This window comes from Carcharodon carcharias, chromosome 17, assembly GCF_017639515.1.
Source record: "Carcharodon carcharias isolate sCarCar2 chromosome 17, sCarCar2.pri, whole genome shotgun sequence".
NCBI classification, from domain to species: domain Eukaryota; kingdom Metazoa; phylum Chordata; class Chondrichthyes; order Lamniformes; family Lamnidae; genus Carcharodon; species Carcharodon carcharias.
This window is the reverse complement of record NC_054483.1, coordinates 17,973,651-17,999,272: the sequence shown is the minus strand read 5'-3', so window position 1 is coordinate 17,999,272 and position 25,622 is coordinate 17,973,651. Positions and strand designations below refer to the sequence as shown.

The window sequence follows — 25,622 nt, the reverse complement described above, 5'->3', positions numbered from 1 at the left end:
GTGCAATGTGACCAAGTGGGTTTGTTTTTTTAAGGAATGTTTTCGAAGACTGTTAAGTTAACTTTTACTCGTGTGTTTAAGTTTTTTTTCTTGTTAATAAATATTTTAATTTTAAAATCCTACACGTATTACTGGAATTCTATGCTTCTGGGATCAGTACTTATCTCGTTTTCAAAATACAGAAAAAAAGTTATGATTGGTAAGACAAGTTTCCCTCTGGGATTTGGCTTGGTCAGCGAATAACATTGGCTGCGATCTTATCAATATTTCCCAGCTTCTTAATAGATATTTGCAGAATCAGTTTAAAGTAGTCCTTCCCCGAATTTAAAATCACAAACTGAACTCTGAGACAATAATTTTATCACTAATTAGTTCCAATTCAATAATGTCTTTCATGAGAAACTTGCTGAAAGACATTCCCAAACCCTTTAATGGAGTACTTTTAAAGTGAAGTCACTGTTGTAATGAAGGAAAGAGAGCAGCTAATTTGTTCTCACCAAGTTCCCACAAACAGCAGTGTGATTACCAAGTAATCTTTTTTTAATTATGTTAAATGAGAGATCAATATTGGTCAGGATACTGGGGATTACTCCACTACTCTTCTTCGAAATAATGCTAGTCCATCTATTACATCTCCTCTAACACACTTTAGCACAGTCATTGGATTGAAAACGCACACAAAAAATTTCAAGGTATCTGTAAATTGTAAGGGTGACAATTGTGTACAAAGCTGCATTTTTAAAGGCTCCTTTATTCACCTCCAAGGATTAATTCCTGTCTTTTTGTACTTTACCAGTAAATATTTGGATGTCATGAGTTCTTTGTCTTGAGGAGAAAATCAGCATTGATGATTTCATATTTAATTTTCATCAAGCTCGATTGGTACTTGGATTGGCGAAGGTAAAAGAATCGGTAAAGGTAAAAGAGTCCTAAAAACAGAACAGACGGTACTCAGTTCAGTTTTGACTTGTTCAGTCTCAGCTATGGAACCCTTCTGTTAGACTAAGTGTTTGTTAGCTGGATTCCATCAAATTGCAGAACCAAAGGATGCCTTTTGTAAGTCTGAAACTTAAAAAGAGGTTCATGACCACTTGTCCAAAGTTCTACAACTCTTCAACAGCTTTAATTGCATGACATTCCAGTTGCATCTTTGCCTCGATAAATTGTTGAATTTTAAGTAAACATAGTTACATTTAAAGCTGCACAAGGCAGGTCCAAATGTGCGATCTTTTCCAGTTAAGGGATGCAGTGACCAAGTAAATTGCATTTTTCTTTGTTGCTGCTAAAATTTAAACTAATATCACAATCAAACATTGACGCCAAAGTTCTCCATGCCAACACCAGTTGATGCAAAATAAATGGTCCCCTAATGATTCGGAATAAGCATAGAAACCATTCTGGGCTGACAACTGTGACAAATTAAAATCCAAATGCTCTGTTTAAAGGTCTATGCAGTTCAAATAATCACTGGTTCAAGTGAGCCAGATTAGATGGTTAATTTAAATGGCTACTTTAAAGGAACTAATTTAAAAGCTGACTTGCAAATTCAGAAGGAGATAATTATTGATCAAGTAAAATGTAATCGCATAAGGGACATAGTTGCTCCCTGTGCGCTGTCAAAAAGAATTCAGTAACCCACAGATTTAAGCCCATTATAAAGCAGGTTTAAACAGTTGCAGACCACACCAATGATTAGGAGAGCGAATGAAGGAGTAGTTGAAGAGCAGAAGTTGAATTCTGATTCCCAGTATCAAGAGATGGAGCTGAGAAGAAACAAAAAGCTTCCAGATTTGCTGTCTGCAGAAAAGGCAACTAAGGTGCAGGTAACACTTTGACAATAACTTCTAAATCAGGGAAGACCAACGAAAATGTAAAACGTAGATCCAAAATAGATATTAAGGAAGATTTCTTGGTAATCTGCCAGATTGACAAACCCCACAATGTTTTCCCTCTTTCCCTTAAAGGTGCCAACTTTAACTAACACAAGAATCAGCTGTCCTCAGGTAACTTGTCCCATTCCCATTTTTCATTCCAGCTGAGTATTAGCAGGATATCGGACTGTGAACCAAATGGGTAAAGTCAGTCAGGGTTCCTGTCCACTATCTAGTGACTCTTGCAGTAAAATACACTTGTGGGCATCAACTGAAGCAATGATCAGAAGGCTCATTGTCAATTCTCACACAGGCCACTTCTGTGTTATCGGAGAGGGCTCAATGCCTGTGCTGCCAGAAGCTAGCTGGAATGAAAATTTTGGAAATAAAATGAATATGGATAAATTAGGTTAAATGTCCTATGTACTGACATAAAACACAGTTGAATAGCACACTTCTCAGTAATTTGATCTTTGCTTGTCTAATTACTACATAAGACGTTTTAAGGTGCCAGTGTCAGCAACTGTACTGTCTAAGCAGGGGAACAAGCTCTTCATTCCAATTTCAATCTCATGTTTAGACCTGAATATTCATCTTCATCTTGCCCGAACATCAAGCCTAGTCTTTAACTTTTTACATCAACTCAAGAAGAATGTTTAACTGCATAGAAAATACAGTAGAGCACATCAAAACAAATCGTACTTCAACTGTTAAATGAGGCCTTGAACAGCTCTAGTCACGGACACGAGGCAACTTTGAAAGACTAAGTTTTAAGGCAAGACTTGAGAAACTTGGGATTTATGGCGTTAAATGGTGACCATTGCTTTTTAAGCTAGTAAACTCAAAAGCTAAGTCTCAAACCATTTCAGATTGCACGAGGAACTCTTCACAAAATGACCTACTCATGGGATGGACTTCTGGATAAGATATTGCAAACCAAAACGCTGGAATTATTCAACAGATACTGGATGCTCTAAGTTTCTATGGGCATAAGAATTCTAAAGGTTCAAATAACCTTCCTCAGATTTTGTCTTTATCCCAAACCAAAACTGTTCTTTGAAAAAATATGGTGATTAATATTTTATTTTCAATCAAGGGGGTGGTTTATCAAGCTACAACCCAAAATATATTTTAAATATAGAGATAACGTTAAACTGCAGTTAAGTTTGGTTAACCTGTTACTTTCAGCAGTGACCCTGGCTAGATCCTTCGAGCACATACCATCACAATGTCTACCGCACCAAGTGATTTTTATTTAAACTGGAACATTTTCATTGCCATATATCTCATCTCGTTGGGGTTGAAAAGGGGGGGGTGCGCTGATATTGCAGCAGCTGATGATCGAATTGGCCAAATTGGTAACATACTCCCATCTTGATTATAAAACTAAGAGTATAATTCCCCCACCAGAATTTGGTCTCATAATTCAGGCCAAAATTCGAGAGAGAATGCTACACATTGAAGATTTTATTTCACATCATGTGCTAAAATTAAGGACCCATCAGGTCCAGGTGGGTGTTGTAAAATAACATAGCACAATTCAAAGAGCAGGAAATTCTCCATATGTTTATCACTTCACTTGTTTAAAAAAATAGCACTGGAAAATAGGCCATATGGTCATTCATGTCATCTGGGATGTTTCAGATGAAGAATCACTGCTGCGGTCACCTATACATTAGCAAAAATTCAATGTACTAAGTACAAAGAGGTGTGAGAATATTTTATGTCTTTCCACTATTTAAGCAAGGGTTTATGACTAGTAACACAGATATACAACAGATAAAGATAAAAAGAGGCTTCACTGTACTTGGACTTGAGAGAGAAGTGTATAATTCTGAGCAAGGGATCCCGTTGCTGAAAAATGCCAGGACTCAGAATAGTCAAAACCCACAGAAATGTGTGAAGAAAGAATAAGCGTCAAAGAGAAAATTCATGCTGCTGTTTATTCCTCAACTATCTCAGTTTCTGCAGTGACATCTCCTGGTGATTTCAACTTTAACCATTCAACTGCACAACATCAGCAAGCATATGAGTGAACCAAATACTAATATTTTTCAAGGTTTAGGTAATATTTCGAAGGAAAAAGCTCTCATCCCAGAGATACTAACTACTGAAGGTACAAAATTTGCATCCAAGGTAGGTTTACAATTATTTCCAAATTTCACACGAAAGAAAAAAATCCCACAATTTTTCTTCAGATGTAAGATGGTCTGCAATGGTTGTTCTTCTCCTAAATAAATTCTAACACCACATTCTGGCAAAAATACCACAGAACAGAGATAAAAGGAGAAGAACCCAATTATAAATTTAAATGTTTAGGAGCTTCCAAAGTTTAAATAATAGCTTGTGAAAATACAATTATTTAAACATGGACCTAGAAATAAAATTTCATAATATTTATTACCTGCTAATTTCCCTTTTATATCAGTAAAAGACTTCTTTTTTCTGCCCTTCTCTATCCTGAAGGCACAGGCTCCCTTCCTAAGGTACAGGAAGGTCCTGGCATTTCCAGCGCAATTTTCCCAAAGCAACACAGAAGATGGAGGAATTTCAAAAGAAAACCACGTCCGGCGCTCATTGGGTTTCCACGATCATCTAAGCTTGTTTAGAAGACATTGTGCTGGAAGCTGTTCCTGCTCACAGGCTGAATTAATTAGCATGGCAAGTTTCCACTAAATACTTCTGTTGGCAAGCCTTTGAGGAGGCTATTAAAATTAAGCTAACATAGACACCTTTTAAATGTTAAAAATATTTACTTTACTAAGAAACTGACCATCCTACACACAATGAAACTAATAAAAAGCTCTTTCGTCTTTTTAAAGTCGTTCTTAGGTATTTGAAATTGGATTACTCTCAGCTGGCGAACCAGACACTGGTTTAAAAATGCAGTTTTGTGATAAATGCCTTAACATCTGTATTAATAAAAGTGAACAACTCAAATCTATCCAGGAATATTTTTTAATCCAAGAAAATATTTTCAAAAAATTGACTTTCTAAAACACCAGTTGATTGCATTGGTTCAAGGATTTCATGTTCTGTGATATGCATGAGTTTAAGTAAAAATTCAATTCCTGAAACAAGTACCATTTGGGCCCAGATCACCAAATGCACCCTGAGCTGAAATTCCTTGAGACACTGATGCCAGGCCAAACCATTTTGCCAATTATCCAGTTTTAAAACTTCCAAGATCCACAATGCTCTAAATAACAAATATACATGGTATAAGGAATGGCAACAAGATTTTGGTCTACATGAAGTCAGCAAATCTCAGCTAGCAGCTGGAACAAAACAAATGCCCTCAGAAGATAGGGAGAAATCAGCCAGCGTAGCAATACTTGATCATCATTCAGTAATCCTGGTTGAAATGTACACGAGTACATGTTAGATAAGAGAAGAATTAAGCCTTCCAAAGTCAACATGCAAACCCCCAACACCCAGGCTCACATTTGCACAATGACCTGTCATAGACTTGCACTAAAATCTGTTCATACACTAACAGATATCAAGCTTTCCCCATAACTCTTGCAAGAGCAAAATGAAAAAATAAACACCTCCACCTTGCTACATCTTTTCACAACTTCAAACATCTTCTGGAAATATTTTCTCCCTTCTCACCTTCAGTCAGTTTCCTCAATGCCAATCGGAAATCCTGCTCACTGCTTGAATTAGCCTCGTTTTACACCTTCAGATATTTTGCTGTGTTAACTGCATTATATAAGCAAGTGGTTGAAAGTATGCAACAAATTTGGCTTTTTATGAATAGATTTAGAAAGAAGAAATACAGACTTGCATTCATGTGTTTAATGGCACAAAAATGGTTATGGTACTAACTTTACATTAACCTGCATATAATATACAAAGTGCTACCTAGCTAAACGCCAGATTTGTTGATAATCACTTCGGCTCAGTTGAATTCAACAGATTCTTTTTTGCAAAACCTGCTCCCAATTGGAAGAAAAGCAAAAAGACTTATTTTTTTTAAAACTGATATCTTTTTCATAAAAGTTTGTGCTGCAGCTTAACTTCTTTTTCACTGCTACATGCACAACACACAGAAATGTGCAAGTACGCATGTGACTTTTCACCCATGTAAAAATACCTGTCATCTTCGCCAGGTTTATGTTTGTGGCATTCAAGTTGAAAACGTGAGACTTCCTACTACTTTTTTTTGTTGATTGGGAGACAATAGTATTACTTCAGTCTGCGAAATATCTTACATTAAATCAACCGCCTGCAATTTATGATGACAGTTGTTTCTGAAAACCCCCACCCACCCCTCTCCAAAATCAAGGCATTGTTATCGTTGTATGAAAACAGTCAATTGTACTTCTTCAATTTCAGATCCAATCCACACATCACTGATGGCGTAAACTCAAAACGCATAGTGCAACACCTAAGAGAATCGAGGAGAGTTTCAGATGGGACACTTCTGCAGTGTTGTAGAGGGTCCTATCCATAACTTAACTGTGCCTTTTTCTGTCAGGTGTTGACTGATCTGTTGTATGTTTTCAACACTTGATTTTGATTTCAGAATTCCAACCTTGACAATTTTCTTTTATTCCCTGAAAATATACAAGTGTGCAAACACATCCCAATCTCCTGCTTCAATTCTTTTAAAAACAGCAAATAAACATCTTTCTTAAGAATTTAACATATCCAAGATTGGCACACGGTATAACAATGATTCTCTGATCATCAGCCATCTCCTCAATTGAAGTGACGAAAGTAAAATGAACACTTGACTGAAGCTCTTCGTCTTGCACCCATCAGGACAATTCGCAAGAATATAATGCAAAGGAAAACAACAAATTTATACAGTATGGGAAAAGAGTGCTGATTGGTTGGCAAGTGGACTCTGATTCCTCAAGGCACTGTCATGGAGAATACACTTTGATGCTATCAGTCACCATCACTTGCCAACCAATCAGCACATACTGTATAAATATATGGTTTTCCCTTACATTGTGTTCTTGTGCATTGTCCTGATGGGTGCAAGATGAAAAGCTTTGACAAAATGTCTCTTTTTTTCAGCAATACTCAAGTTCTGTACTACCAAACAACTAAAAGTGAAATAAATTGTGCCGATCCCAGCAGTTAAAATAGAAGGGGAACAGAATATATTTTGAAACAGCATCGAGCTTCTCTTTGCTACCAAATAGCTAATCTGATGAGGATATTTTCCGCACAGCCTTGTCCCATTCATCTCAAATCAATACATTCTTAAACAAGAATCTTTTGTAAATAAATCACATTGATCGGAATTAAACTTAATTATATCAGAAGCTGTGCAATCTCAGGAGCATTTTAAGCAGTTTCACTGAAGTCAAAATTGTACTCATGTCTTTTGTCCTTAATACAGCATAATTACTGACCTTTTCTTCAGGTCAATGTACTCAGCTATTTTTGCCTTATGTGATACCATACTTCTAAGAGCGTTAATTTTTTTGTGAATCTTGCATTCAAGGTGGGGAATGGAACATGTTTCATTTCCCTGTGTGAACATCGAGGCACTCCAGAGACAAACATAGCACAGGTAAGGCATAGCGTGAAGCTTCCTCTACATGGCTTCAATCTTCAAATGCCTCTTCTGCTGCACTCACATTTTTCTATTTCTCACACCAGCCAGTAGGATGGGGCTGGTCTGAACATGACTGTGAATTTAGTGATAAGCTAAGGGAAATTTTATGCTACAGGCACAATACTTTGGAAACTAAATTGAGACGATCAAACTCATTTCATTTAGGATCCTTCCAGCCAAACTAAAATGGAGCTGCTCATCCCATCATGAAAAGCCCATATGTAATCAACTTCACTCAGTCATCAAATATAGTTTACCTAAACAGAAGTTCAAAACTGAAGTACACAAAGCTGAAATCAAATAACCCAAAGATGCTTGGAAAGGTTACAGGAGGCTGGTATTTCAATTGTACCATTCTCCTTCCTATTAAAAGGGATAGAGCAAAGGCAAAATGGTCCATGGCACAGCAGATTAATTTCACAAGATGCTGCACAACACAGTGGAAATGATTATTTATGGGCCAAGATAGGTAGGGTGATAACAGTTGATAGTCGCAGAAAGAATGGAAAGTTCCTCCAGATTACTCTGCATATTTCCTTTCAGTTAGCTCAGAATTCAGATCTTTTCTCTTTTCAGTACAACTATTTGTCTGGGCTGAATTAGCAACTTTTTGCTGGGATGCTACAGGACTATTATAAGGAACAGAACCCAGGGATGAAGAAATCTGCCTGTGATTTCCCTGATTGGAAATGCCAAGTGAGAATATATTTATGATGATACACACCATGGTCAAAAAGCTTGCTACCGAGGTTCTGTGCTCACTTGAGAAGCTAGAAAACTGCAATAAGTTTTCCAATGTAAAAATGAGTAAATAAAAACTATCACAACTAACTGTAGAACTCTGGCATTTTTCAGTGAAGAATTAGAAACTAAAGACAAACAACTTTGCTCCTTAGAAGCGTCGTCAGAGTCAAGTTGCATGCCTGCCCTGTTAGCTTGCACTGAGCATATGACATCAAGAGATTGGATGAAAACTGTAATTTCTGGTTAAGAAAAATGTAATGTCAATTTCCACCATCAAAAATCAAATCTACCTGCAACAGCTCCTAACAGCTGCACACTACTTCAGCTTTGTTGGTGTCAAATCAAGTGCTTTGCTCCTACCGAAAAGAATGTGTATCTCAAAACATGAGATTGTATTGCCCGCTACAGCTTTATTGTTTCAATGCTGCTGTGCACTAATCCCTTCGTCTCCCATCCCCATTGGTACTTTGTGTTAACTGCATAGATATTGCAATTTTATAATCTAATCTAAATGGAGTGGAACACTCCTTGAATAAGAGTGTTTGCTGGTGAATCTATTTTACACGTAAGCAAACTATTAATTGAAGCAGATTAGGCTGCTGTCACATTGTGTATATCCTGCTTAACAAGTCAAAGTTGAGGACAACAGTGATCAGCCCACTTAGTGCTCAGGTAGCCAAGCAGTTCCTTCAAAGGGAAAAGTGTAATGGGATGGGATGTCTTGTGCTTGTGGTGTTTTGTTTTCTTCCTCCAAATCAAATGTACTGATGGAACAGCAACACAATTTCACAGGTCATGTTTAAATCTGAGTCTGGCTCTCAGAAGGTGCTGGATGATGAGGTTGTCAGTCTTTTCCCAATGTAGATCCTAAAACAGAAGGGCTCAAATTAGGAAAGTATATTTTGCCTTCCCAAATTCACACTTGCACAATGAAAATTACACCTTATTTAAATTTAATCTGTTGAAATGAACATTATCCTAAATTATACAATAAATAAAAGTATGACCACTTCTCCAAACTTCAACCCCATTTGCAGTTAAGTGGAATCTCAATCTAGACAGTTTTCCATCTTCAATTTAATTCAAGCAGCCCGATTATTTTTAAGTAAATTGGAAACCCCAGTAGGCATGTTATTTGCACTCCAAATGTACATTCTTTTTTATTAAATTGAAATAACTACATAACTAATTGTAAAGAAAAGTTTATTTCTGGTTGTTTTCATCCTTCAGCTGTGAATATTTTAATTAAAATCATCGAAATCTGGGCAGAGTACTGAACACAGAATAAATGTGCCAAAGATACAAAGATGCATTTGATTACCTGCCAAAAGCCCAATCTCAGCTATGCCCTCCAGTGGAGGTATCTGGCTGAAGCTTGGTATTCCCACAAAGGGATGAGAAAGTGGTGAGAAAGTATTAGTTGGAGTCTATTATTAAGGAAGTCTTAACAATACACTTAGAAAAGCACAGTACAGTTAGATCAAGTCAATATGGTTTGACTTGGGGAAATCCTTTTTGACAAATGTATTGAGTTTTTTTGAGGATGAAACTAGTAGGGTAAGTAAAGGGAAACTAGTAGATGTAATCTACCTGGATTTCCAAACGGCATTTGATAAAGTACCACACAAAAGCTTAATAGGCAAGTTAAGAGTTCAGGAGTTGGGGAGAAGATTGGTTAACAGATAGAAAACAGAGCGGGCATAAATAGGGCTTTTTTAAGTTGGCCAACAGTGAATAGTGAAGTGCTGCAAGGATCAGTGTTGGGGCCTCAGTTATTTACAATCTATATGAATGACTTAGATGAAGAGACAGCGAGTAACGTATCAAAGTTTGCTGATATACTAAGCTAGGTGGCAAGGTAAGCAGTGGGGAGGACATTGAGAGGCTGCAAAGAGATATAGACAGGTTAAGTGAGTGGGCAACAAATCACAAATAGAGTATATTGTAGGAAGGGATGTGTGAAGTTATTTATTTTGGTCATAAGAATAATTAAGTAGAATATTTTTTAAAAGGTGTGAGGCTTCCAAGTGCTGATGTTCAAAGAAGGTTGGGTATGCTTGTACAAGGAATGCAACAAGATAGTAAGCAGGTGCAGCAAGCAATTAGGAAGGCAAATGACATGTTCTCAAGAGGATTGGAGTACAAGAAAAAATAAATCTTGCTGCAGTTGTACAGGGTTTTGGTGAGACCACATGTGGAATACTGTGTGCAGTTTTAGTCCTCACCTTAAAGGAAATACTTGCACTGGAGGCATTACAGTGAAGGTTCATCCCTGGTGTAATGGGGTTGTCCTACAACAAAAGGCTAAATAAATTGGGCTTAAAGTCCATGAAGCTTACAAGAATGAGGGGCAATCTCACGGAAACCTTCAAAATTCTGAGGGGGCTTGATCAGGCAACCGTTGAGAGATTGTTTCCACTGGCTGGGGAATCTAAAACATGGGGGCACAGTCTCTGGATAAGAGGCCAATGATTTAGGACTGAGATGAGGAGAAATTATTTCGCTAAGTGTTGTGAATCTTTGGAATTCTCTACCCCAGAGGGTTGTGGATGCTCACTGAATACATTTAAGTCTGGAATAGACAGATTTTTGGTCTCACAGGGAACGAAGGGATAAGGGAAGCAGGCTAGAAGATTAAGTTGAAGTCCCGGATCAGCCAGGCTCGATGGGTCATATGGTCTACTCTTGCTCTAATTGTGTTATTGCAGCCACTTTTTAATACATTCAACTTCTGTTCCAGAGCAAATCAGAGAGGAGTTCAAGACTGCCTCCTTAATCAGAAAGTTGCAGGAGGGTAGGGGAGCCAAAACATGAAAAGGGAACAAAAGGTAAATTTTTAAAACCCAACCTAGAAACAACATTGTTGCATTTTGGATTGCTTTGTTGTTTAGAACTTGAACAAGTCTCTATTACCATACTTTGTCCACTGTTAGCCTTCGACACTCTCAGTTCAGGTCTAACACAGGAACATAACACTTCTTGCTCCTTTGTCCTAGCAATGTCCCTCAGTTCTGAGTTCAGAATAACACTCCTCTGCACGAGTAACATTTCCATTATCCACATCAGTCACTGTAACAGGAAGTCATTTCCAATTTTGTACAGCATGTGAGGTGTTACTGCAATCAGACCCTATGCTCTCTTGGGTTGAAAATTATTTATATTTCAGGCACTTGCAGGTAGCAAAGATAAGTCATTCACCTTGCCCTTCTAGGGTCTGGAAGTTGAGAGGTTCTAAAGGCAAAACCAACTATACCAACCTACTGCATAATTCAGTCCCTTAACAGCTATTTGTTGATCATAAATGATGAAAGTCAGAGTACTAGCTGTATCAATTCCTGTCAGTACTTCCCTGCAATATATTTACACAATAATTTTTCTTGTTTTTAAAAGCATTATTTTGGCTTTCTGCAGACTCGCTAATTCAGGTCTCCATTCCCTTCAGGAACTACCCTGCTGATATAGAGTTATAGATTCTCAGTGCTTCTGGCCAGCGACACAAGGACTGGTGTGGAGCCAATAAAACTTGGAAAGAAAAATCTACCTGGACAACTATCTGGGTTTTGCTGCAAAGTCAGCTAGTGCTTATATTCCACAATCTGATGACTCTGAATCAGCCCCAGTTTACCTCCATCTAAGTTAATTTACATATATGGACATGGCCAATAACTTATAGCTGAAAAAGTGAAGCAGTGGCTCAAATGGCAGGTCCTCATGAAACAAAACCTAGTTAAAAATGGGGCTATTTCCAAATAGGTGATATTGTATTTAGTTTTGCAACTGCAGAATGGCAACAGCACTTTGTATAGAATGCCCTCCACTTATTAAGCTAGGTATTATCACAGCTTACAGTGCTTCAGATGCAGATCTAAGCACCTTTTAAATGAGTTGAGCGTTTCAAGCACCAATTTAGGCAGTGAATTCCAGGTGCCCACTATCCTCTTGGTGAAGAAATTTTTCCTCATGTCACCTCTAATCCTTCTACCAATCACCTTAAATCTATGCCCCCTGGTAATTGACCCCTCCAGCTAGGGGCAACAAGTCTTTACTGCCTACCCTATCTAGGTCCCTCATAATTTTACATACCTCAATTAGGTCACCCCTCAACCTCCTTTGTTCTAAGGAAAACAACCCTAGCTGATCCGATCTTTCCTCATAGCTGCAATGAACACCATAGCTTCAATTTGAAAATTGTGAAAGAATAGAGTTGGATAACATCTATCACAACCAAACTGTGTTCCAAGCACTCTACAGGCAATACTTTTCAGATGTGGGAACTGTTGTGTTTTAGATGAGCATTGCCACTAATATAGACTGAGCACAAAGAGAAATGAACAATAAACCTGTTCTGGAGATTTTGGTTGCGGGGTGAATATGTGACACGACACTTGGATAACTCCCTGCGTTTTTTCAGAAAGATACCATGTCATTTTTTTTACGTTTACCTGGGCTGACAGACGGGACTTCAGTTAGTAATATCTCACCAAAATATATTCCATCCTATTGCAGTGAAGTATGAGTAAAAATGTTTTATAGGAAAAGGAGGTTTTAGGTTAAAAGGACCAGTGCTTCTGGCCAACGACACAAAGACTGGTGTAGAGCCAATAAAACTTGGAAAGAAAATTCTACCTGGACAACTATCTGGGTTTTGCTGCAAAGTCAGCTAGTGCTTATATTGCACAATCTGATTACTCTGAATCAGCCCCAGTTTACCTCCATCCAAGTTAATTGACATATATGAACATGTCCAATAACTTATAGCTGAAAAAGTAAAGCAGTGGCTCAAATGGCAGGTCCTCATGAAACAAAAACTAGTTAAAAATGGGGCTATTTCCAAATAGGAAGTCTAACTGGGGACGTAAAGAATGACAAAAGCAAAAAGATAAAAGCAAAACACTGCGGATGCTGGAAATCTGAAACAAAAACAAAAATTGCTGGAAAAACTCAGCAGATCTGACAGCATCTATGGAGAGAAAGACAGAGTTAATATTTCGAGTCTTTTTCAGGCCAGCATAGACACGATGGGCTGAATGGCCTCTTTCTGCACTGTAATTTTTCTATGATTCTAAAACTATCCAAGCATTTTGAAGTGAGTTTTCCCTCTTGATTCACTGATCTTTAAACAGCCTCATTTGGGTAATCAAGGATTGCATGGAGCTTCATTGTTTTAAATGTCTGTTGCATTTCCCCCCTCCCACAGAGATGAAATGCAGCTTAAAAAATGCTGCATGGGATTTTACAGTGATGAAGATACGTCTTATTTATTTGACTGAAATTGTGAAAAATTTTACTGTCAAATAAATGTCACTATATTCTCAAAGATAAACGATCTGTCATATTAAATTTATCTCAAAGTTTCTCAGCAAAATCAACTTTGCACAAAAGCACCATCAGCTCTGGCTACATGAATTATACACAGTAATGTTTCTTGATTAAATTAACATCCGACACAAAAATAGGTAAACAGTTTTGATCCAACTAATGCTAATGAACTGTGCTATACAAATGTGCCCCTAATATGGCAGGAAATTGGCAAACTCTCCAAAAGAGGCCAGAATGGAATGCCAGAATGTAACATCAGAAGCGTCACACAACTTTCGTACAGAATCTTTCATCTGAGTTTATGACTTAGGCATGCTGTTGAGGGAACAGAAGAGCAAATTTCACTCTGCATTTAATCATCCTACTCTTGATCCTAACACTGCAGGCACAATTTTGACCCATTGGTAAAATGGCCCTGCATGCATGTCTCAGATGGAAAGAATTTCTTCTCCAGCGCCATGAATGTAAAATACCAGGAAGGAAAAAAAAACACATGTATTTGATCATGTGGACATTTGGCAGGCAGCTGTGCCATTTTTTAAAAACCCCTTTTTAAAATTGCACATAATTTATGATTTATTCAAAACCATTTAGAGCTAGTGACCTGGAAAATTTCTCTCAACAACAAACTGGAAACTAGTTTTCTCCATAATTTGCTAATAAAGATTAAAGACGAATTAACATAAAAACTACATGAAGTGAGTGAGTCCCATCTCAGCTGAAGAGCATAGCTGAGGATTCCATTTCAGAAAAACTGCCCTTCCAGTTTAATCTTTAGTTCAAAGAGCACAATTTGCAGAAAGCCACAGCAGTGCTAGGAGAACAAGTTGGAAGGTAACAGCAGATTCAGGAAAACGGGGCCAAGGCACTATTCATATCAGCTCATTAGATTGGGAGACCATAGCAACAGTGGAAGAATCAGTAAATATCAGAGCCAACTCAAAAGGTTTGTTGGGTTTGTGACAGCTATGGAGTCAGGAAGGCAAGGAAGCCCTAGGAAATCAATGAAATATTTAGGACAGAATCTTACACATTTATATTTGCTCATTTTAGTGAGCTATTTATCAATTGTTCAGTTTCGCAGGTTTCACTGTAAATGCAGAAGTGTTTAGAGGCATAGTTTACTGAAAAATACTGACTTACAGCAATTGCTTAACCAGATATCCATTAAAGTTTATCAAGATATGCTGAAATCCACCCCACCTGTTTGGCATTCTAGAGTTGTAAAAACAAAAGGAATATTGGAGCAAGAAATATGGAAGCAGTCCTGAAATGCAAAATCCAATTATCTGAAATATTAAGGGGTCGGCCTATGAGAAAAAACTTCAGAATACATGATTAAACACTTACCCCAGGCCAAGGGCCAAAATATGAGATAGAAGAAGAGAGGGGAAGATGATCTTCAGGAATTCTGCAGAAAATACGCCTCCTTTCTTCATTGCTCCAGTCTTTCTCATACTTAGAGTGACTGAATGCTTAGGATGTTTGAAATGAAACTCCCTGGGGGAAGAATTAACAAGAGCACTGTAAATCAACCCAGTGTCGTAATGTTAAAATGGCATATAAGCACAGAGCTGTCCAAGTAATACATTTAATTCTATCATAGTCAATTCCATTTCACACAAACAGAAAATAGTTTATTTCAATACTTGTCTATGATCCTTTATTGGCTATTGCAATTTTTGTAAATTAGCAGTGATAATAATCATTATACCAAACTTGAAACGATAAACTGAAACAGTCTCTAGGAATGGTGTAAAAAAATGCTGCACTGCTGGAAACAACTTGAGTTAAAAAAAAGGCTGTTGTTTGGTTGTGAATGAAGTTTCAAAACACAACCTGGTTTTCCTTCTTGTAGCTACTGGTGAACCTACTCTGCATTCTACCATGTTCTCAGGAAATAAGGTACAGATTGTAATATAACATCAGGTTTTTAAAAACACTTTCAGTTCGGTTGTCACAATTACAATTTTCTTTCATAGCTCCTTAATCAGGTTATGTTTGACCCTTCTCCAGATGAGGTTTCTCCATTCCAAATGTATGTGAAAACATGCAAACAATTCAAAATTTACTTTATAATAAAAAGTCAATAACCCTTGTTTTTTAAACTGAAAAACGTGATGGAAAAACCTAAGCTAATCAAAGCTCATATAAGAGTCCATGTTATTTAAGTAGCTGCCCCATTTGCAATACGTTTTAACTGCTTTTCTTTCTTGTATAACATGTATTGCGTACATTACATTAATAGTATACCCGGTGTAGTCAAAATGTGTGACAACAAGTGAGCTTTTAGTGTGTGACTTTGGTTGAGGATAGTCCTTGAAACATGACTCCTGAGTGGTGGCCATTTTATTTGCACATGTGTGCTTGCTTGTCATGGCAATATTTGGTGAGTTTTGGTCGTGTAACCAAAGCTTGAAGTTGCTCTATTCAGAAACTACCAAGAAAGGCTTCCAGGGATCCAACATATCCAACACAATCTATGCAACAGTGGATAGGTACCTCAACCCATGAGTTGTCACATATTGAGTTCTCTATTTTAATAGTGCCTTTGCTGAAGGGCAGGGGAATGGGATTGACTGAGTTGTTCCTGCAGAGAATTGGCAGAGAAATGACAGGCCTAAATTACCTCCTTCTGTGCTTACGTTCTCTGACTTAAAATATTTCAGGATCAATTAAACAAGTACAGCCCTCATCATTTATCAGCGATGGGCATATTTTGATAAAGCAAATATTTTCCATGTGGAATTTATATTTGCGTGGCAACGGAGTGAAAGTGAGGCACAATACACCATACAATAAACTTCTTTGACAACTGATAAAGCAGTGCTCACTTCGGAGGAATGTTTTCAGGTCTACTTGACCAGTCAGAAATCCATTCAGCACTCCTCTTCATCATAATTTCTACCTCTTGGTCCCGCTCCAAACCATCATCTTCAGACTACAAAGAAAGCAAAAGAATAATTCCTCACACACTTCCAACATGTGCAACATTATTTCAACACTTATGAGTCTGAGCTTTCCAATAATAATATTTTCAATAAAATACAGCTAACTCAAACTCTTGGCTGTGGAGTCAGAGTTTGACTCAAGATGAAGAATAACCATTAACAGCACCTCAGAGTTTCTTTCAATATGACAAAAGAAATGTCAGTTCAGCTAACAGTGTCGATCATAGGAGTATGTTTATTCATATTTTATTCACATTCCAATAGGTTCAACGGCTTTCTTGAAATAACAAAAATGTCTTATTTTGCTTTATTAATTTTAATTAAACATGAAGACATGATTAACCTTTAAATATCAAATGTTGTACTCCTGGTATGAGCTGATAATATGTGACAGGGTGGAACCACACCCTCCAAGAGCACGAATCTCACGTCTGATGAATGCTTACACATTATAAACACAAGAGTAAGTTGAAAATGAGCTTCAAATTTTTAGACCTGCTTTATTGAGCAATGATGCTACTGAAGCAGCACTTCAGTTAATTTCCATTCAATTCAATAAGTTGCTGTAGAGAGTCATATTAGTCCACAACAGCAATCACTGTAAATACATTTCAAAGCAAGAGGACAAATATCCTGTCTACTTCTGCTCAACAATTTTATTTTCAACTCTCAAAGTAACATGAAATAAATATTATGACAATAAAACTATTCAAACACCTTAATAGTAACATCAGCACTAAGCAACTTAAACGCCAAAACAGAATTTACTCATGCCAATGAGAGTGTGCAGGCTAGGGCTACCCTGGGGTGAAGAGAAAGGAAGGTCACGGGGTGATTGCAGAGATGGATAAACACCTGCAACAGGTGATAATTTTTTTGGTTTTCTTTTATTATCTCTTATTAAGATCTCTTGACAAAAATGCTCATCTGTGAACTGATCCAACAGGATCCATAAGTGGCTCCATGTGACAGGAAAGGGCAATTTTAAATGGCATGCATAAGCCATCTCTAAGAACAGTGAAAAGGAAAGAGATTCCTTCTAGGCTTTCAGCAGAGTTGCAAGAAAAAGGATAGAGCCAGAAACAAAATAGTCAAAGGAACAGGTTGTAGAAAGAATGAAAGACTTGGATAATGTTATAAATAATTGGTTCATGGTTCACAGTAATATCTGAGGGTTAATTTTTAGTCATGGGAAGATTAAAGTTATCTGTACAAAATGAAATGAATGCAACTAACAGTTTGAAGGCTAGTTAAACAGACGACAGTTAAAAGGTTGGGGCCATGTTGGCTTAAGAGGTTAACAGATAGAAAGGTAAGATCATAAAATAGCAGGTGGGCTTAGTTAGCTGGAGAATTGAAGAAGAGGGGTCTTCACTGCTAGCAAACACATGCAGTCCAGGGAGTTCTTCTGTTTTGGGACTTAAAAGCAACAATTAAGTTTAAAGCATTCGGTGAGCCCTGGAAGGCTACTTTGTCATGAAGATAGGTGGAGCTTAACTATGTTCTAGGGTTTCAATTCGTCAGTGTGCTTGATGGGAGAGTGAATGTTCTGCAGCAGGGGGAAAGATGCTACAGCAAAGGGGAAAAGGTTCCAGGCAGCAAAGTAATGCTGCCAGCTGCTTTTGTAGTTGGGGCTTCAGAGAAGTCCCAGGAGCCATTTGATAGCTCTGTGCAGTTAGGGCTCAGGAGAAGTCCGGGGAGCCATTCATGGTGTGGTGTAGCTGGGGAGATTGGAGCTTGGTGAAATCCAGGGGCAGTGCCAGCCCAAATAAGCTAGCCAGCTTTTAAAGGGCTGAAATTCCACCCATAAGTAGAGGCCGCAGTGCAGACTCCAAGAGAACGGAATCTCAGGAGATAAGCGTGAAACCCTGGGAGGCATGCAGTCATCGAGACTGTCCGAGTTGTAGCAGCTTTGAGGGAATTCAGAGGCTTGATCTTTGAAACTGAAAAGTTTGAGTTTCTCATGAGGGAGACAGAGCTTCAACAAGATTGGTTGACTCAGTGTTTACTGATGCCTGGGCAGATTGGTGAGAAACCAATGGGATCTGTGTTCGTTGCATTTGCCATTTTTTGTGCAGTGTGGTGTGTTTGACCAGTTTGCCTGTTAATTTCCATATACCTCATATTAACCCTGGATGGTAGAATATAAGATAGATATTGTATATTGTTTCATCTTTTTGTATTGTATACTAAAGTTTATTTTTGTTTGTTCAAAACCCATGGAATCTTACCAAAAATTTAGGGGCCTGGTCTAAGATCATAACAATAAATTTATGAAAAGGGCAGAATGTAAGAAAAAAAAGCACAGAGAAAGATATACAGGCAAGAAGGAGAGGACACTAATGAAACAACAGGCATATCTCATAAGAAATGTTTAGAATTAAGAGGTCACAAGAGAAAAAAAGATTTAGAGTGGGAGATTTGCAAAACATAGACATTTGTTTTTATTTTTGGCACTGAGCAACAGCACTAAGGGTCAACTAGTTTTCAAAGATTTTATGTTCTCTCATCTTTCTATTCTCTTTTGATTTTCTTCATTTTCTAAAATACTTCATTTGTCATTTCTAACCTTTCATATAACTTCACAATTACTCACTCATTCACTATGTCCTCTGCCTACCTGATCCATTTTGGGAGTGAAGTCAAATTGGTTTGGCTTTAATCAGCTTTTAAAGGTTAACTTCTTACCAATCACAAGTCCAGGTTCTGAAAACTGACAGTCAGTAAAGAAAGAAACTGATGCCCAACTGATGCAGAAATTATATTCAACTTGGAAATGCCACTGTCATTCAATTGTGGCCAGACGATCAAACTGACCCATGGCAGACAAAGTGTTGAAATAAAAATGAATTCATTCTGACTGAGTCTGCAGGGAGGCAGTTGACTTGATAACCAGCAGCTTTTCTTCACTCTTCCGCCTCCTCAGCACACAAAGAGGCTGACTTCTTTAAGAGTACAGTTTCACACATAGTTGCAATTCTTGTGCATCATAGAAGTACCTTTGCTCTGCATACAAGAACCCTATTAGAAAATGCGGAACGCATGGAATACCAGCACAAACATTACCAGGCTTCACTTCATACCCTTTGTCATCAATACCCAGCTAACTTTTGACTGTCCAGTCTCAGGAAGAATGCCATTTCGATGAGTTACTAGAAGCTAACTGAACCATACCAAGCATAAGTTTGTATCCCTCGATAAGAAGAGGCAGAGCTGGGCATCAGGGAGGAAGAAGATAAAGAACGAGAAGGCTAATGATTTAGTTTGAAGGCTTTGAATTCTTGGGAAAGGTGTACTTTATTTTGCGAGAGCAAGATACAAAAATATTTCAACAGCTCGGAGATGTCTTTATGTTTCCAATCAGTCAAAATGGCCTCATGCATAAACCATTAATATACTGAAGTAAATTTGCCATTCCAATGCTCTCCTGGTCAATATCTCACCTACCATTCTCCATAAACTTGAGCTCACCTAAAACTCTGCCTGTATCTTAACTCAGACCAAATTCCACTCATCCATGACTCCTGCATTTTCTGACGTCCTTGGCAAGCCAGGCCAATTTAAAAATTCTCCTTTCCAGGCCCTTACACCCTCTTATACATGTAATATCCTCCAGCCCAGCTACCCTGTGAGACCTCCATGCTCCTCCAATTCTGGCCTCTTGATTTTAATTGCTCCAATTTGGCAGCCATGTCTCCACCTGCCTCAGGTACCAAGCTCTGGAATTCATTCCCAACACTTGGTGTCTCACCTTAAGCTGCTCTTCAAAACCTACCTCTTTGACTGAAGCATTTGGACACCTATCCTAATATCTCTTAATATGACCAGGTGTAAACTTTTATCTGAAAACACGCCCATGAAGCACTTTGGGACATTTTGCTATATTAAAAAGGGCAATATAAATGCAAGTTCTTATTGCAACTTGTTGTTTTGTACAAAATTAAATGAACAGTCAATCCTACAAGTTCAACATACCTGAGAACTGTTGTCTCTGCTATGCTGCAGTTCTACTTCAAAGACTGGCTGAGTCATCTGTGGTGTCTGGGGACGAGACTGGCTGGAAAATGGAACAGAATAACAGTCAATATCAAATCACAAATCAAACTAATGGGCAAAACAATGCTAAAACACTTGTGAATTTTAAAATGAGCCATATATATATATATATATATATATATATATTTATTTATATATTTATATATCTATTAATAATTGAGTGCCAAAGGTGGCTGGTAAAAAGCCAATACTAAAACAGGATTTCCAAAAGATCTTTGTCCTATATTGATAGGCTACATGATCTGAGCAGCTTACATGCAAGTGACCAGAACACACACACACTCTCTCACACCCTGACCTGGAACAACAACACCCCATCTAAGTAACTCCTCCTGAATTGTCTGTGGATTCAGTATCACAAACCCTTCCCATCACCAATATGTAACATGTTAGTTCTCAGTTCAAGGCAAAAATATTACTGTCCCAAAACTCCATGGTTAAAGCACACTTTTATTCTTCCACCAGAGACTGAAATAACTACTGCAACGTATAACAAATTTAGAAATGGTTATAATGTGTAGTGCTGTGACTCAGATTTCAGTGAAGTGACTGTGGAGAGAAATGTTCACACAATCAACTGAACCGAAAAAAGCTCCTGAACCGAAAAAAGCACCGAGCAATATAATGATATGTTTTAACTTTCTAAACTTGGGATGCATATTTTAATCTGCATAGCACTCATAGTATGCTGATTGTTACAGGTCAGATGCTTGCCCAAGTGGAAACAATTTGATGTGTTGAAGTGGCTCCCTTGGGATGAAAGGTTTGTCCTGAGGAAAGGGTGCTCGGGATGGGCCTGTATCCATTCGAGTTTAGAACAATGAGAAGTGATCTTATTTAAACATCTAAGATCCTGAGGCAATTTGACATGGTGGTTGTTGAAAGGATGTTTCCCATTGTGGGAAAGACGAGGACTAGGGACACAGTTTACAAATAGTTAGATAGATTGACTAACAAGGGAGTCAGCAAAGTGGAGTTGAGGCCACGATCAAATCAGCCATGATCTTATCAAATAGGAGAACAGGCTCAAGGGGGTGAATGATCTACTCATGCTCCTAATTCATATGATTGTAAGTTAGAGTGTCACACAAAACAACTTCTGATAAACTGAGCTATTGTGCAACAAAATAACATCCAAGTCCTGACTAAGCTTCATGAGTAGGGATTCCCATTTCACAATTCAGTGAACACAGAATATTCAATTTAAATAAATGAAGCTCTGTGCACTTGTCCAGGACTTACGCATGAGTGAGACAAATTTGTGGCACCATTGATGGACCAAGCCAGCATAACCAACATGACTGTGTCTCTGATTTGTTTAACAAATTCATTTGAATTACTGAAAATAAGTAACCATAAGCAGCAGCAACAACAAAGCTTCTTTACTAAAGAAGCAATCATGACTCCTTGTTTCACTAAAACTCTGAGCAACCCTACACAGTAACCCACATAACAGCCAACAAGCACAAAAGATTAGTGCTCACAAAATGAACTTAATAAAGCCCTTTGAACCAGTGTGAACTTTGACTTTGCAAACTCTTGGATACGGGTATTCTAATTCCTGCAACCTTTCATCGGCTTTGCTGACATTACTAAAAGCACTCTGCATGACCAGCATAGTTATCCTCAAGCACACAGTATAAATTTGTTTCATGCTTCATAAAATTCTATGAACATGTATGAAATACAGTTTCTGTTCCAATCACTGCATCAGGTATTTCATATTTCACTGTTAAATAACAATTTGTTCTGAATGGCCTTCTGACGATGAGGCGAAAGCACCACCACTGAATAGTCAACTATGGAGGTGACAAAAGACATGGATGAGCATTTCATTAGCAAATGGGCCAAGGTAGGGGTGGAGGCTTATGAGAATATGGAGATGAAGTCAGCAATCTTTGTCAAGTTAAGGAAATAGGGTCAGGAGCTTATCTCAGGTTAAGCTGGACACTGAACTTGTAAACAGTCCAGTTCATCCCAAGAAAATAAATGGGGAGCAGAATGGAGTTGGTTGCAAGAGTAATGGGGGCCATTGGGAAAATGGTAGCTAAAGTTGAGATATTTGCAGCACATTGTAAGAGTGGAGGTCAAATGAGCGTTTGATAACTTAGACATAATACAGGGTGACAGAATTGGTAGACTGATGGAGATAGTTTTTGCCAAACCCAGTGAGAATTCGTTCCCTTCCACAGCCTTGGATAATAATGCCAGCTGAATAACAACCGAAGGTCAAACCTGGGTTCTTCTGATTTACATGGGTTAGTGCAAACCTCACAATTTATTTATCTTCTTTACATGATGCCAAAAGAAAAATGTATGCAACTGAGCGCACACAATTAACCTGTGGAGCATTAAAAAAATGAAAGATTTATGTGTGTATTGCAGCAGCACAGTCATTCAGAGGATTTAATTCTGAACAAAACCAAATGCAACGCTAAAATAACATGAATCTTTCATGAAGTTTTCTCATCAGTTCCTCACCTGTCGCAGTGGGAGCTTCCCCGAGAACTGCTCTGACCCGATTCATGCTGAGCATCCAGGAGTATTTTTTCCATGTCTCCGTTGTGGATGGATGAAGATGAGGGCACATGCTCCAATCCTCCATTTCGACTGGTGCCATTATCGTTCCCATTTCCATTGTTCTTCAAATGTAACTCCACCCAAGAGCCTAAAGCAAGTTAAAAAAACACAAATAATATCTCGTTTTCTAACCAATTTTCTCCCCGATTCAAAACATTTACCCCAGTCGGGGTTAATTCCACTAAAGCCAAATTCATTGCAGTACTTTGCCCAAGTTGGTATACTTCACCTGTGAGAATAGACAGTGAATGTCAATAGGCTACTTAACTATGTGGGCAACACAACACAGTCCTCCCTAAAGCTCAAACATACACTTTCCAGCCTAAACACTGGGCAGCAGACAGCTTTTCCCCTTTCTTGCCAGATATTTTCTCCACATTTCTCACAAAGCACAGCATTTGTGATGTTAAACAAAACATTTAAATCAGTCCATTTATCAATTGTTACTTGTAAACACTGTGTCATAGCCTTGCAATTAGTGCCAGCTACTGGCCTTTTGTAGCTGCCAAACAAGTTAAGGTTACTTAAGAGATGAGTAAATCTCTTCATGGGAACCAGAGAAAACACTTCAGTCACTTACTTTGAATGTGAACTGCAGAAAATAAATTTCTAACACATTAATGTTTAAATGTATGTTAAGAACACCTCATTTATTCTTCTCACATAGACAACCTTCATACAAAGGCTCTGCTCTGTGAAAATAGGGGAAAACCATAAGCTGCCAGTGACCATTAATTAAAATTTGAACAGTACGGATATTGCAAGCACTCTGCTGTAAAGTCACCATTAATATAGTTTTGCTTTTTGCTCCAGACTCAACCTTGTGCATCCAGAAACATGCATATAAGTACAATCATAATAATACACAGCAATATATAAAGGTTAGAAGATCACCGATTCCAGCCATTCTGGGTTTAGATACCTATGTGCATAGTATTCATGAAGAACATTCAGCCTTTAGATATTGGCATCACAATCTTGGAAAAGCCTGCTGAGCACTGTTCAATTCACCAAGGCTCCTTCGGCAGCACCTTCCAAACCCACAACCTCTACCATCTAGGACAAGGGCAGCAGATGCTTGGGAACACCACATCTTGCAAGTTCCCCTCCAAGTCACACACCATCTCGATTTGCAACTATATCGTTGTTCCTTCACTGTTGCTGGGTCAAAATCCTGGAACTCTAGGAACACCACAAACTGCAGCGGTTCAAGAAGTCAGCTCATCACCATCTTCTCAAGGGCAATTAGGGGTACGCAATAAATGCTGGCCTAGCCAGCGATACCCACAGACCCTGAAAAAATTAGAAGGTGTTTTAAGAAAACACCACCTCCTTATCCTTTTAAAGCCCATAAGCTTCAGCATTCTACCTGGCTTAGCTGAACTTCTAACCAGATTTTCCATCGCAAAGGCTGTGCATTTCCACATCCATAATAAAGCCCAACTCAGCACCTAAGCTGAAATTTTCATGCATGTCTTTGTTACCCGCAGATTCAACTGATCCAACACTCTACTGGCTGGCCTCCCATCAGCCCAACTTCCATTCTTAAACTTGAGCTTGTCCAAAACGCTGCTGCCCATATCCTAATCCACACCAATGTCTCTCACCCATCACCTCAGTGTTTGGTGACCTATATTGACTCCTACTCTGGCAGTGTCGCCATTTTAAATTTCACATCCACGTGATAAAATCCCTCCATGGTCTCACAACTCTCTCACCACCCTTCCCACACATCTCTCTAACCTCCTCTAGTCCAAATATCTTCCAAGAATTTGGTGTTCCCTCTACACTGGCCTCTGTGCATTAAATTTCCCTCGCTTGACCAAAAGGCAGCTGTGCCTTCTGTCAATTAGGCCCCAAATTCTAGAATTGCCTCCCTCAGCATTAATGACATGACATAAATGTAAGTTATTGTTCACAGTTTTAATAGCCATCTAAAAAAAACATAGAAGCAAACAAGCCAAATTGAAGAATGTTCAAATTCTGCCAGTTACAGCAGTCTTCCAATTCTTTTTTGCTATGGAGCAGATGACAGGACACCCTCAAATATTGTGCGGTGTCAGCCTCCTATCTGGCATCTTCACTGCCATTACCCTATGGTCGTGACCTTTCTCCTTTTTCAGCAAATGTCAAGACCATAGGGTAATGGCAGTGAAGGAATTTAAATGGCAAAGGCATCCTTCTCAGGGCAAATTATTCAAATCTACCCCAAGACTCCACATTGCAGACAAACATTTTTGCAAGTAGTTAATTGTAGTTGCAGCTTCTGCTCTGTTGCCTACAATTCAAAATGATGTTCAACTAAAAATAGATCTGATAAACGTAAATTCAAGCAGAAATGTACACTGCCCAAAACAGGAAAACAAACCTTTCAAACATGACATTACTAGGGCTCCGTTCCACAAGCATAACTGGAAAATCTAACCATGATTTCACTTCTGAATACTGTAGCAGTTTTAATTTGAAACTTCAACTACCTGTAATACCTCTGTATTCTCAACCTAAACCAGCTTTCAATTTTAT

At 38.3% G+C, this 25,622-nt stretch overlaps 1 protein-coding gene across 2 annotated transcripts in view; it reads right to left on the bottom strand.

Annotated features, from left to right (window-relative positions):
* Positions 1 to 3,576: 3,576 nt before the first annotated feature.
* LOC121289575 (BCL2/adenovirus E1B 19 kDa protein-interacting protein 3-like) overlaps positions 3,577 to 25,622 on the bottom strand; it is a 28,722-nt gene continuing 6,676 nt past the window's right edge. The window contains exons 2-7 of one of the 2 annotated variants that reach the window (XM_041209121.1): positions 23,001 to 23,187; positions 20,439 to 20,520; positions 16,347 to 16,453; positions 14,863 to 15,012; positions 14,656 to 14,727; positions 3,577 to 9,060 (exon numbers count right to left, since the gene is read on the bottom strand). In XM_041209121.1, the coding sequence (XP_041065055.1) occupies positions 9,012 to 9,060; positions 14,656 to 14,727; positions 14,863 to 15,012; positions 16,347 to 16,453; positions 20,439 to 20,520; positions 23,001 to 23,187 (647 nt within the window). In that variant the 3' untranslated portion in view covers positions 3,577 to 9,011. The remainder of the gene's footprint in view (positions 9,061 to 14,655; positions 14,728 to 14,862; positions 15,013 to 16,346; positions 16,454 to 20,438; positions 20,521 to 23,000; positions 23,188 to 25,622) is intronic. The other variant, XM_041209122.1, reaches the window with a different exon arrangement.